Genomic DNA, 14,717 nt, shown 5'->3' on the forward strand with positions numbered 1-14,717 from the left:
TTCCTTTAAGGCCAGTCACATTCGCACATTCCAAATGATGTATGTTTTATTACCCATTTGTCTACATTTCAACTTTTTTTAAATTGAGAATTTATATAGCGCAGACATCTTCCACAGCACTGTACAGAGTAATGTATATTGCCTTGTCAATACATTCATATCGTCTACAGAATCTCCATGACATGCTCACAAGGGGCCTGGAAGAGCAAGGCATAGATGAAGATAGGCAGTACGTGTAAACATGTGAAGTGTGCGAATGTGGCCTAATTAATTTTTCAACAACCAGAATAATATTCTACAAATTAATAATGTGGCAGATGTGGAAACTAAGTCAGGCACACCTAAACCAAACCCACACACTCACTCAGCATTAGGGATGATCAATGATCTGCAAATACTTCTGAGTTTATGCAAAATGTAAATTTTATACAAATATATGTAACTTGAAATTGGACCAAACTATTTAAACCTGGGTGGGACCTGATTGGTCCATTTTCAAGCTGTTTATATTTGCATAAAAAGTTATGCATTTGTATAAACTCCAAAATATTAGCATCTCATTAACCATCCCTACGAAACATTCCAGGCATTTCTCCCAAGAGCAGAGCCTCACATCCAGACATGAAAGGGGAAAGCTACTTGGAAGAGAATTGCAAATGAGACCATCAGAACGCCAGCGATCCACGCGAAAAGAGCTCATGCAGGCGAGGCAGACCACCTGATCACATGAGAACAAAAGATAAGCAGTCAAATTCTAATAGTCTTCCTACACACATCAACCGAAGCAAATGACAATGCTGCTGTAGTGAAAGCAGCAGAGTGGGAGGCAGGACTGTATAATGATGGCACAAGGTACTTTCATGTCTAGCAGCTGAGAACGGTCAAATGCTATTGTACTTTTTCATGGTTGCGTTTAGTGTCCATTTAAAGCGGACTTGAAATCAGAACTTCCTCTCTGCTCTAAAAGATAACAGCATAAGCTTTAAAACATTTTAGTTACAGCTGATAAGATCTTGCAATACATGCAGTGTCTACTTCTTGCATTAAAGGAAGCAGATATGGGGTTAACAGCCTGTTTTTACAAATTAGCTGCTCTGTCAGCTGATGCAGTTGAGAGATCATAACAGTTGTGATTAGTCATAGTTGAGAGGGGGGGGGGGGGGGATTAGACAGGCTAAACTAAAACCACACAGGGTGCATTTAGGTTTTCCTTCTGTCCTGTGCAAAAGTTCAGGTTCACGTTAAAAACTAAATTGGCTGCATGAAAACCTCAAGCTGCCCAGTATCAAAGTATTGCATTTAGTGGAAAAAAAAAATGTTCAGTTATAGGCACCTTTAGTATCATGCAGCCAGGAAATTGGCCAAATGCATCTTCTCAATAGGGACTAGTCCTATTTCAAGATGCATAGAATTTGATTGACATCTGCACACAAGACCGCATTATTAGCCTCTCCTGGACAGATCTACAGTCAAGTTTAGGCCAGCTGGTAAAATAAAGTGTGCAAAATGAAACATGCTGCCACAATAGTCCAACTTACAAAGTCAGTAGTAATTGGGCACAGAGGCGGGACAAGGTCCTTCGGCACCCAAGGCTGAGACACCAAAGTGCGCCCCCCCATCCCTCCCACCCCAGCCGTCACACACTGATTGCTATTAGACTAATAGGTGCCCCAGGGCCCCCAACCTCCCCAACACCTTAATCTCTAGTTATCTGGCTTGCAGTCACTGTCATGTATCCCCTTTTCTTATTTCTTTCTGCTTCAAACACAATTGGGAATGACAGCTGAATGAATTGTGCGCCCCCTCCTACACTGCGCCCTGAGGCTGGAGCCTCTCCAGCCTCTGCCTCGGCCCGGCCCTGATTGGGCAAGGGGGTAGCTGGGTCTAATTGGACTGCTACAGAAATCCTATCCAGCTACCAGGTGATTCCTTTATTCAGGGCTTGCCTTTAGGAAAAGATACATACTTTGCCAGGCTGCACATCCACAGCTCTGCCTATTAGCTGTTGCCTAGCAACTACAACACTACCTTGAGAGATCAAATTACAGTTGTGATTAGTCATAGTAGAGGGTGGGGGGGGGGATTAGACAGGCTAAACTAAAACCATACAGGGTGCATTTAGGTGGCTGGATGGTGTACTGGTTAAGGGCTCTGCCTCTGACACGGGAGACCAGGGTTTGAATCTTGGCTCTGCCTGTTCAGTAAGCCAGTAATTCAGTAAGGAGTTCATTGGGCAAGACTCCCTAACACTGCTACTGCCTACTGAGTGCGCTCTAGTGGCTGCCTCGCAAGCGCTTTGAGTCCGACAGGAGAAAGGCGCTATACAAATACTGCCATTATACAAATACTGCCATACCTGCTGCACCAGGACAAAAGTCATAGAAGCACAGATCAGCCTGCTAGGGGAATATTTTGGTTTTCAGAAACCTTTGGCTCTTAGGGCCACTTTCTACAGAAAAATATAAATATAAACACAAACACAATTGTGCATTTTTCCCTTGTTCCCTCTGCAATTGCTTGCATTTCAGGGCTTTATTGTATCTATCAATTTGTGTTTGGTGAGCATTGCCCATGGCTCCTCTTGCCTTATCTGATTAAATGTGGCCTGCACAGTTGTAAAAGTAGATTATGACCCCTAATAGAACCAATTCAGTACTCATGACCAAGAAAACCAAAGGATGCATCGGGTAATGCGTTAACATGCAGAAATATTCTGCAATGCAACGGAGCACTGAACTAGCCAAAGAGGGGAGAAACCACAGGACAACCTCAGTGGTTGACAAGGACTTAAACGCAAAACATTGTACTGGAGTGGCACTGATCCTTGCCCCTTGCCCCAGTGTTTGCATTATAGCAAAAGGCCTGCTATGATTGTCCTGTTAAGTTCTTCAGATGAGTTCTCCAATTTGAATTTTTGTATTGTAACATAAATCCTGACACTTGAGATCCCTAAAGAAGCCCATCAATAGAGGGGCTTGCTAACAATGTGAAGATGACTTGAAGCCAGCCAATGAGTCATTGCAGTAGGTCATCCTCCAATAATACATTCTAGGAAGTAGCCTGACAGATTCAAGCACCACATACCCTCTTCCTGCGCTCCAATGCATTAGGTGTGACTGTTCAACTTTCTCAGCCCCCTGCCTCAGTGGGCATGGCTTCTGCAATTCAGATTGGAGGAAGGGTGGGCCCACCTACCACATAAGCTCCCGTTTTCCATGGCCTGGGGACAGTGCAGCATCCTGAAGTCAGTTTTTTCCATGCCACTTCCATAGATGTATACAAGGGGGGGGGGGGGGGTACATGTATACTTCAATTAAAAAAAAAAAAAAAAAAAAAAAAAGCCATCGAGCATTAGGTTGGAACACTGCAAAATTACTGTTTGGGTACGAGTCAGAATGCCATCTGTCATTACGCAATGGAATGCAGACTGCGTTTTACCTTTACAGTGCATCACTCAATGCAATTATGAATTTATAAAGTGCCAACATCTTCTGCAGCACTGTACACAGCATATTGTTTTGACACTTAAAGGATACCTGAAGTGCCATGTGACATGATGAGAGACATATGTACAGTGCATAACACAACTATGCTGTGTTCAGCAGATCGTTCAGGAACATCCTTGTCAGTCTGCCGACCATGTATACACACTGTCGGCTGACAGTCTGCCCAGTGAGAGGGTCTGAAGGACCAGTCGTTGATGGGCGCAGCATGTGTGTACGCACCTCAACTCATGTACTGGAAACATGGAAACATTAGAGACTTGTCTCTGCTCCTAATGTTTTATTTCTTAGCTGTAATACACATGCAAATGTCATAATTTTCTCCACTTCGTTTACTTTCAGGCAGAGAAAAAAAAAAAAAAAAAAAGGGAATACGGCATAGTCATTTGTGTGCTAGACACTGTACATACCCATGTCGCTCATGTCACATGTCACTTTGGGTATCCTTTAAATGGTCCCACAGAGGGGCTCACAATCTAAGCCCTACTATAGTCATGTCTATATTATGTAGTGTAAATGCTGGGAATACACGGTCGATTCTGTAATCACTGCTTCTGCGCCCTGGCCTCCTGGTAGCCAGCGCCGCAGGGGCTGTCGATCAGGTGTCCGGGCGAGGCTGAAGAGGGGCCTGCGGTCAGCCATCCCCGCAGTCCTCGCAAATGTCCGCTCCCTCCCTAACAAGCTAGATGAGCTGAGACTCCTCAGCGAAAAGAGGGAACTCGGTCACAACACCCCAGTCTTTTGCTTTACTGAAACGTGGCTCCATGACGACATCCCTGAGAGTGCCCTCCAGCTCCCAGGCTTCAGCCTCATCCGTGCAGACCGGCACAGCACCCTCTCTGGGAAAAAGAAAGGGGGCGGCATCTGCTTCTACATCAGCTACGCCTGGTGCTCAAACACCTCTGTACTGGCCAAGAAATGCACACCAGAACTTGAACTCCTCATCAATTGCAGGCCAACCTACTCGCCCAGGGAGTTCTACGTCCTCGCGGGTGTGTATATCCCTCCTGATGCAGAGGTAAATGCTGCCCTGCGTGATCTCAGTGATACCATCATGCAGTGGGAGACAGCACTCCCGGACTCGCTGTTCATTATCTTGGGGGATTTTAACAAGGCCAACCTCCGCAAAGAGCTGCCCCGCTTCCATCAGCACATCACCTGCCCCACCAGGAGTGCCAACACCCTCGACCACTGCTACACGGCCCTGAAAGAAGCATATAAAGCGACACCGTGGGCAGCCCTAGGCTCATCTGACCACTGCATCATCCACCTGGTACCTACTTATAAAAGGCGCCTGGAAACCTCAAAACCTGTCACTAAGTCCTCCAAAGTGTGGTCAAGTGATGCCAAACTTCAACTTCAGGCCTGCTTTGACTGCACAGACTGGAAGGCCCTGGAATCGCCTAACCTGGACGAGTGGGCAGACCACGTATCCTCGTACATTAGCTTCTGCGAGGACTCCTGTATCCCAACTAAAACCTTCAAACTGTATCCAAACGATAAACCGTGGTTCTCAAAAAGACTACGACTACGGCGCAGCAAAGAAGCCGCACATAAGTCCGGCAACCAGGAGGAATACAAGAAGGCAAGAAACGACCTGAACAGAGCGGAGGTCCGCAAAGAAGTGCTACGCAGAAAAGCTGGAACAGAACCTCTCCTCAAACGACCCACAAGCCGTGTGGAAAGGACTGAAGGCTGCCACCAACTACAAGCCCCCCCCTCAGCATGCCACACCGAGCACTGAGCTTGCCGAGAGTCTCAGCGACTTCTACTGCAGATTCGAGAACCAGCCAGCACTTGCAGGACTCCCACAGCCCCCTGCACAATCTGCCACTGTAGCCCTGAGCCCTCACTCACCCCCACCGTCAGTGAGGGAGGCGGATGTACTGAAACACTTGCTAAGGTTAAATGCTAGGAAAGCCTCAGGCCCGGACGGAGTCACCAGCCTGCCTGAAAACCTGTGCTCGCCAGCTCGCTACCACCCTCTCTTCCATCTTCACAAGGTCCCTCCAGGAAGGCAAAGTTCCCGCGTGCTTCAAGAGGTCTGCCATTATCCCTGTCCCCAAAAAGCAGGGCATCCTCGACCTCAACAACTTCAGGCCCGTGGCACTTACATCCGTGATCATGAAAGCTTTTGAAAGCATGGTGCTACCCCTCCTTAAGCACTCTACTGAGGGACTGCTGGACCCGCACCAATTCGCGTACAGAGCGAACAGGTCCACAGATGACGCCATCAACATCTGCTTGGAGCACGTCTATGATCACCTGGATGGGCCGGACTCCTACGCCAGGATCCTCCTACTGGACTTCAGCTCAGCATTCAATACCATCAGCTCTAAAATACTTCAAGACAATCTCGCTGCGCTAGGAGTCCACCCCATCCTTCGCCTGTGGATCACGGACTTCCTCACCAACAGGTCCCAGGTCGTCAGGTTAGGCACCATCTCCTCACAACCTAGGATCACCAACACAGGGGCCCCACAAGGCTGCGTCCTGTCGCCGTTTCTGTTCTCTGTATACGAACAACTGCAAATCCACGTCAGACTAGGTAAAAGTAATCAAATTTGCCGATGACACGACCATTGTAGGTCTCATCACCAAAAACGATAAGGCGTACCGCCACCAGGTCGAAAGCATATGCCGCTGGTGCAGAGAGAACGGTTTGGTCCTAAACACAGCAAAAACGGTGGAGATGATCGTTGATTTCAGGAGGCGCGCCTCTTCCCCGCCTCCAATCCACATTGATGGCATGGAAGTGGAAAGAGTCCCCAGTGTCCGCCTCCTGGGCACAACTATCTCCAATGACCTGAGGTGGAACACCAACACTGCCTCAACACAGAGGAAAGCCCAGTAGAGACTTTTTCTCCGCCAACTGAAAAAGTTCGGTATGGCCCAAAAACTGACAAATTTTTACTCCGCCACGATCGAATCCGTCCTAGGCTCGTCCATCCTGGTCTGGTACGCCAGCTCCTCCGCCAGCGACAAGCTCAAACTGCAGAGGGTCATCAAATCTGCAGAGAGGATCATCGGGAGATCCCTTCCAACTCTGGACCTCCTCTACCACTCCAGGCTGAACACCAGAGCATTAAAGATCGCCAACGACCCCTCGCACCCAGGCTACCGCTTCTTTAATCAGCTCCCCTCGTGCCGGAAGCTCCGGTTCAGATCCATCTACACCAGGACCTCTAGACATAAGAACAGTTTCTTTCCCTCGGCTGTCAACCTCCTGAACTCTCCCCGTGGAAATGCCCATCCCCACCCCACAATACTATGACGCACTGAAGCACCCTGCACATAGACGCCGCTTCAGCTTAAGCGTACCTTTCGGATGTTTTTTTGTATTGCAATTATGCCACATTGTCTCCCTCTGCATAAAAGTTATAAAATGTTCTGTATTCTGTATAATGTTCTGTTCCTACTGCATGCCCTGTCCTGTATCTGTAAACACTGTATATCGTGTATCAGTACCCTGTACGTGCCAAGCCCAATTCCGGGCACGACCCAGTCGTGCTTGGCGAAATAAAGATTCTGATTCTGGCACCCAATCGTTCTGCACGCTCGATTCTCTTATCTTTGCTAGTTTTTTCATCTTTTTTCAATTAACTTAAATGGTGAATCGAGCAGCAAAATAATTGAACAGTGATCGGACATGTCAGAAATTAACTATCTTAATGGCTCAGAATCGAGCCGTGTATTCCCAGCATAAGTATCCTAAACTAGGGTAAATTTAGGTGGCAGCAGTTTAGCTTATCTGTATGCTTTTGGGTTGTGGGAGGAAAGCAGATGTGACATTCAACCTAACACTGTCTTTATTCTTCTGACTGCTAGAGTCAGAAGCTGATCTTATCTTCACACAGGGCTAATCATATTTTGAAAGGTTTGATTTATTGCCTTCTTATTAAATTGAACAGCTAATCCTTTGCTTCCAAAAACATGCAAGTCAGACACCAAGATCTGTTTCCCCCCTCCCCCCACCAATTCTGGTAATTGTATATCAAAACTGTATGGAAAGGTTTAATTCTGATTTATACATTATTACTGATGTCAACTTGTGAGGCACAAGACTGGAGACTTCTACACAGGCCAGATAGGGTGTGGTTTGAAGAATCTAGAGGCCATCTGCAGCAGGGCTCTTCCACTACTGACCACCATTCCAGAGTCCCACAGTACACATTTTACTGTGGTGAGAAGAGGCAGCACCTTATAGATCTGAGGGCAAGGAGATACATGATCAACCCAGATACCACAAATACTTTGTCACCCATTCAGAGAACTTCAGAATCCCTTTATGCTGGGAATACACAGTTCGTTTGAGGGGATTAGATGGTTTGATAGATATTTCCGACATGTCCGATCTCCCTTTTGATCCTTTAACTGATCGATTTCTGATAGAAGTGAATGTAAAAGAACAAACGAGTGGAAGTTATGCAAATGGACTGAAGAATCGAGTGGCAAATACGATCGGGAGGAGAATCGAGTGACAGAAACGAACAGTGTATTCCCAGCATTATATTAAGTGCCCCACCCATCTCACCAGTGACATCCCACCACTACCACAAAAAAAACAGCACAAGTGCAAAACTTTATAGTTCAAAGCATTCTACACATCCATACAATAGGCTTATTTAGCCACGCGTACACAACAGGGAATGATTATGTGTAAAGCAAGTCATCTACGTGCCAAAAGAAAAATTCTTTGCATCACGGCACTTGGTGATTGTTACATTAAGTTACTCAGAATGATACAACACTCCTTAGCAAGGCCAAGCACAGAAAGTGTTCATGTAATTTGGCACCCTACACCAGGAAGGCCGATATAACTCATACAGGGCTACAAATATCCTATGTCAAGCATGTTCTGAGCCATATATAACAAATGACCAATAGATGTTCATACCCAAGACAATGCAAGACATGAGGTGTCGTTAGACAAGAACTAACCCCATTTATGAATGTGCACAGCTGAAGGCTAAAAGTGCCCACCAAGCATAAGGAGCATGGTGTAGTGGTTAGCGCCCTCTCCTTGTGTGCTGGGTCCCCGACTCAAGTCCTAGCCAGGGCACCATCTGACAAAAAGAACTCTATTGTGGCCATTTGTGAGGAAAAACCCAACGCGATCTACAGAGTTTTACAAACAAACATTTTGCATGGTCTCCACATCAAGAAATTGAAAAATTTTAATTGCACCATGGAATCTTCTGAAAAAAAACGAAAAAAAAAAACTCCACCACTCAGATCTATATAGACAGGAAAAAAAAAAAAAAAAAAAAACTTTTCTGTAGAGCAGATGGTCTAATTGGTGCAGTTAGATTTTTATTGAATGGTCATCTCCACCAATTTCAAAATGTATAAAACCAGGAGCAGGCATGCATATGATGCCCTCATGCCCACTGCTCTGCCCCCCCCCCCCCCCATTATGGTGTAATGATCTCCCAAATGACTTTCAGATCAGGAGGGTTGTGAGCACCGTGCAGGCGCTGTGGGTCTTTGATTGCGTGCCTGCAGCCAGGAGTGCTCTGCATGCGTTACATAGTTGTGATTGAGTTTGCATGTGTAAAGTGCTCTCACCATGGGAGAAAGGAGGCCTGTACAGTGCTCACCAACCCTTCCAACCTGGATGTAGCTACAGGAGAGGAGACCGGGAGCTGTGGGCCTGAGGAGAGAGAGTTTCATGCACATGCTTGCTACCCTTTTTTTAAATTTTGAAATGGGTTAAGGTGTCCTTTAACTGTACAATTTTCTCATTAGATGAGACCTTTTAAAGCTTTTTACAATCTCATTTGTACAGAAAACAGCGAAAAGCAAGGTAAAACAATTCTATGGTCTATTAGAACCCCCCCCCCCCCCCCCAAAAAAAAAAATTCTGAAAGTTGGATTTTACAAGCATATCTAAAGAGGTAAAATAACCTAACTTGACCTGTTTATGGGATCAATCAATAACTTCTCATAAAATTGGGTAAAGATTGCATCTGATGAACGTTGTACAAGTGGTACCTATACACATTGCAACCGGCAATCACGACTACACCGCTCAGTAGAATGCACCCTATGCCAGCCATGCCACTTACCCGTTTGTCAGTCACTCCCTCTCCCAGCTCCTCCACGATGCCCGAGCACTCCAAGCCCAGGGAGAATGGCAGAGACGGCAGGCGGTTGTATACCCCTTGCCTGGCCATGAGATCGGCAAAGTTCATGCCGCAGGCTTTTACCCGGAGCAGCACCTGGCCAGCTTTGGGTTTGGGGAGTCCCTTCTTGTTCTGCAGCTTGACTTTGTCAAAGCCCCCATAACTATTGAGCACCAGACACTTGTAAGTGTCTTTAGGATTCTGGGAATGAGCAGCAGACATGGTTGAATGATTAAGGAGCAGAAGTGTTATCCCTGTGACTGGCACAGCACAATTATAGAGCAGTGGGGAGTGTCCAGCAACCAGGTGAAAAGAGGAGGGCACCTCAGGTGAACCAAGGCGGGGCCCCTTAGCAACTCAGCCTTTATGCCACCCAGTTTAACAGGTTGTGGTAGAGCTCCAGCACAAATGGCTGCTGCTCCTGCATTCATCTACACTGTGAAGTAGCAGTAGCGTATTGTAACATATTAGCCATCAGTAAAAGCAAAAGTTTTTAATCAGGAAACCATTGACAAAAACAAAAAAACAAAACAAAAAAACAAGTAAGCTTTCGGCTATTGTGCCTTCATCAGACTTGAATCCTGTATGCTGAGAAGTTGTTATTATGCACACAGCTATATAGTTGGTTTCCAAATAAAAGAAAACCTATGTATTCATGTTGCAGGGATATAGCTGCCTGTGTGCTTTGCTGATTTAGCCCAGTGCATGCCAAAACTGCTAGCAGATCCACAAAATGCTAGCGGGTTTTGGAGCGGATTTCAGTGTGATTCTAGGTATGTCCAGAAGTTTTCTAAACATCCCTAGCGATTTTGGGTACGTTTTTGTGCAGCAGATTACACAGCTGTTACTGAACAGCTTCTGTAACAAAACGCTCTGATGTAGCATTTTCAGAGCTGTTTTCATTTTTTCTATACTTTACATTGAGGCAGAAACTCCTGCAAATGTGCAGCAGGAGGCACATTTGTGGTTTGCTGCAAACCTCAAACCGCCGGTGTGCACCAGCCCATTAAAATACATTAGCCAAACGTTTTACAGGCGGATGCGGCCAGCGGATCGCATCCAAAACCGCTCGTGTGCACCTGGCCTTAGACAAAAGCTGAAAGCTACTCTAAGGTTTTACTTTGTCAAGTTGTATCACCCAGATTCAAAACTTCTTGCTACACTACAAAGACAGCATTCTCCGAGCGACAGTGATAAAGACAAGACCTAATCATGGTGCCTTCCAGCAAATGTGCCCCTTATGCCTGGTACACCATGCAATTCTGTCAGCTTGACGGTTGTATTAAAAATTAGACAGGTATGATATGATATCCGATCATTTTTTGTGATTGATTTTGTGTAGAAGTGATTCAAAGATGTCCCAATAGCATTTGCCATTTTTTAACAAAAAAAGTGGGGATTCAGATGCAATTAAAGGACAAGTGTAGTGAGAATAATATGGAGACTGCCCTATCCATTTCCTCTTAACCACTTCACCACTGAGGGGTTTTACCCCGTTAACACCAGAGCAATTTTCACCTTTCAGCGTTCCTTCCATTCATTCATCTATAACTTTATTATTACTTATCCCAATGAAATGAACTATATCTTGTTTTTTTCGCCACCAATTAGGCTTTCTTTAGGTCAGACATTATGCCAAGAATTATTTTATTCTAAATGTGTTTTAATGGGGAAATAGGAAAAAAATGTGGGAAATTTTTTTTCAGTTTTCGGCCATTATAGTTTTTAAATAAAGCATGCTACTGTAATTAAAACCCATGAAATGTATTTGCCCATTTGTCCCTGTTATAAAACCATTTAAATTATGTCCCTATCACAATGTTTGGCGACAATATTTTATTTGGAAATAAGGTGCATTTTTTTCAGTTTTGCATCCATCCCTAATTACAAGCCCGCAGTTTATAAAGTAACAGTGTTATACCCTCTTGACATAAATATTTAAAAAAGTTCAGTCCCTAAGCTAACTATGTTTTTTTTATTGTATTTTTTTTTTTTATTACAAAAAAATACAAATTGGGGAGTGTGGGAGGTAATGAGTTAATTTATTGTGTAAATGTAATGTTTTAATATGTAAAATGCTTTTAGGGTGTAGTTTACTATTTGGCCACAAGATGGCCACAGAGTGTTTGCTTACATGCGACCTGTAAGCGTCCGGAAGGACGCTTACAGAAAGCAGTAGGAGGCTGGGAGACTCAATGATCTCGCTGTTTCTGAAAGAAGCAGCAGATCATTGCGGGGGCTAGATCAACGAACGGGAATGGATTTTCCCGTTCATTGATCTCCGGGCGAGCGGGTGGCGGCGTGCACGAGCGGCAGGTGCGCGCGCGGGAGCGCGGACAGCGGCGGTAGCGCGGAAGGTACGGATTTCTCCGTCCCTGGTTTTTTAGGGGGGGAAAAAAGGGCGGAGAAATTTGTACCGCTGGGGGTAAAGTGGTTAAACAATACCATTTGCCTAGCAGCTCTGCTGATCCATTTGGCTGCACACCACCAGAAACAAGCATGTAGCTAATCTTGTCAGATACACCAGATCTGCTGCATGCCTGTTCAGGGTCTACGGTGAGGCTGAGGATCAGCAGGATAGCCAGGCAGTTAGCATTGCTTATAATATGGGTCTATAACCCTCTCGCTTCAGTTGTCCTTTAAAAGCAACCCAAAGTGAGGGGAATACAGATGTTGCCATCTTCATTCCCTTATAAAACCATGCCAGTTGCCTGGCTATCCTGCTGAGGTTTAGGCCAGGTTCCCTGGGGTGCATTGCATAACATATGCATTATGAGTGAACTGCAATGAAGACTGAAAACAGACCAATTCAAAGCCTGCATGCGAACATGCAATTCAAAGCCTGCAAGTCAGATGCAAAGATCTGTTTCTCCTAAACCAATTCTGGTATTTGTATATCTAACATTTAAGGTTTAATTCTCATCTATAGGTCATTACTGGTGTGGACTTGTGAGGCACAAGACTGGAGACTTCTACACAGGCCAGATAGGGTGTGGATTGAAGAATCTAGTGGCCATCTGCAGCAGGGCTCTCCCACTACTGACCACCATTCCAGAGTCCCACAGTACACTGTCTTTACTGTGGTGAGAAAATGCAGCACTTTATATATTTGAGGGCAAGGAGATGCATACTGATGGTCAACCCACATGCCACAAATACTTTTGTCACTCAGGCCTGAAACACACCAGAGGAGTTTTTCTGAGTGTTTTGAGTTTTTATATCTGCTGCTAAGGTTATCCTATGTGTCTGTGCACACTGGAGCGATGAGGTTTTGTAAAAAACCCCATAGCATTACATTGGGAAGAGGTTTTGAAACCTCTAAAAGCTCTTACCAATGTAATGCTATGGGGTTTTTTACAAAACCTCATTGCTCCAGTGTGCACAGACACATAGGATAACATTAGCAGCAGATTTAAAAACTCAAAACGCTCAGAAAAACTCCTCTGGTGTGTTTCAGGCCTCAGAGAACTTCATAATTCCTTTATATTAAGTGCCCCACCCATCTCCCCACAGTATAACATCCCACCACTACATGCTGATCATCACTGCCACAAAACTGCACAAGTGCAAAACTTCATACAGTTCAAAGCATTCTACACATACAATATTTAAGCCTTGACTTTTCACTAGTCAGACCTACACAACACAGGGAAGGATGTTTAAAGAGACACTGAAGCGAAAAAAAAATATGATATAATGAATTGGTTGTGTACTATGAATAATTACTAGAAGATTAGCAGCAAAGAAAATATTCTCATACTTTTATTTTCAGGTATATAGTGTTTTTTCTAACATTGCATTATTCTATAATATGTGCAGATTACACAACACTCAGCATTCAAAATGATTCTTTCAGAGCAGTCTGTGAAGTAATGACCTCCTCTAGCAGAGAAAAAGTAAACAGTTCATTTACAGTTGAGATAATAAAAGTCAGATAACAGCCCTCTCCACGACTAACTTAGTCGGAGAGCTTAATGGCTTGTTTGCATAGAGATAACAACTGGAGTTTCTCAACTCTTCCTGTACTGGAAACAATTAGACTGATGTATCTGATCTTAAGCCGCATCTACACGCGTAGATACGGCCGCGATGCTCCTTATCAATCGAGCCGCTGATGCGGCTCGATTGATAAGATCCGACAGGACGGATCTCCGCACCGCCGATTCCCTGCTCGCTCCCCGCGAGGGGACAATGGCAGGGAATCGAGCGGAAGATAAGCGGCGCCGGCGGGGCCGAGCGGGCAAACGAATGCGGTGCATGCACGGCGAGCGGGGACGCGGCGGGCACGTGGAAGAGGCGATCCGGCGGCTAATCGAGCCGCCGGATCGCTGCAATGTCCCAAGGTGTAGATGGGGCTTTAATGTTTTATTTCTTAGCTGTACTACACATACAAATCATAATATCATAATTTTTTTTCGCTTCAGTGTCTCTTTAAAGCAAGTCATGTGCAAAACAGTATTTTGGATCATAGAACTTCGATGATTGTTACATTAAGATCTAGAGTAATATTCTCCTCAGCAAGGCCAAGCACAGAAAGCATTAATATATCAGCCTTCCTGATGTTCGGGTACAACAGATCTTATGTCAAGTAGGTTCTGACTGAGCTATAAACTATATATAAAAAACTGTTCTCAGGCTCTTTTAGCCGGTGCTCCACCCAGCTAATTTTGGTGAGCACCCGGCTGTCATCTGCTCACCTCATAACACTTTTCCTATGCTGCAAGTAGAGCTGCCCTGCATTTCCCCATCGGGCCCCACTCTGCTACTTTTTCATGCCACCCGGCTCGGAAAAAAAAAAAAAAAAAAAAAGACAGACGTTCATACCCAAGACAATGCAAGAAGTTAGGGAGATGTAAAAGGACATTTCCCTCCCCCAACTGTACTGTATACTATAGTGACATTAAAGTGGATCTGAGATAAGCTTTTACTCATTGATAATTGCATCCTTACATATAGTTTATCAGAAGCAGAATCTTTATTTCGCCAAGTGCGACCGAAGTCATACCCAGAATTGGTTGTGGTTCACATGGCATTGGCAATAGAACAAAGTCAGAAGTGACACAAAGAAGTTCACAATGAAAACAAGCGA

General features: G+C 45.0%; 1 protein-coding gene across 2 annotated transcripts in view; it reads right to left on the bottom strand.

Moving 5' to 3' along the window:
- Positions 1-14,717, bottom strand: part of VAT1 (vesicle amine transport 1) — a 102,076-nt gene that overhangs the window by 71,266 nt on the left and 16,093 nt on the right. Inside the window, exon 1 of one of the 2 annotated variants that reach the window (XM_068264149.1) lies at positions 9,572-9,889. The exons of the other annotated variant lie outside the window; for it this stretch is intronic. Coding sequence (XP_068120250.1) covers positions 9,572-9,850 — 279 coding nt within the window. The 5' untranslated portion in view covers positions 9,851-9,889. Of the gene's footprint in view, positions 1-9,571; positions 9,890-14,717 lie in introns of those variants that run through there. 2 annotated transcript variants of the gene reach the window in all.

Source organism: Hyperolius riggenbachi, chromosome 12 (assembly GCF_040937935.1).
Source record: "Hyperolius riggenbachi isolate aHypRig1 chromosome 12, aHypRig1.pri, whole genome shotgun sequence".
NCBI classification, from domain to species: Eukaryota; Metazoa; Chordata; class Amphibia; order Anura; family Hyperoliidae; genus Hyperolius; species Hyperolius riggenbachi.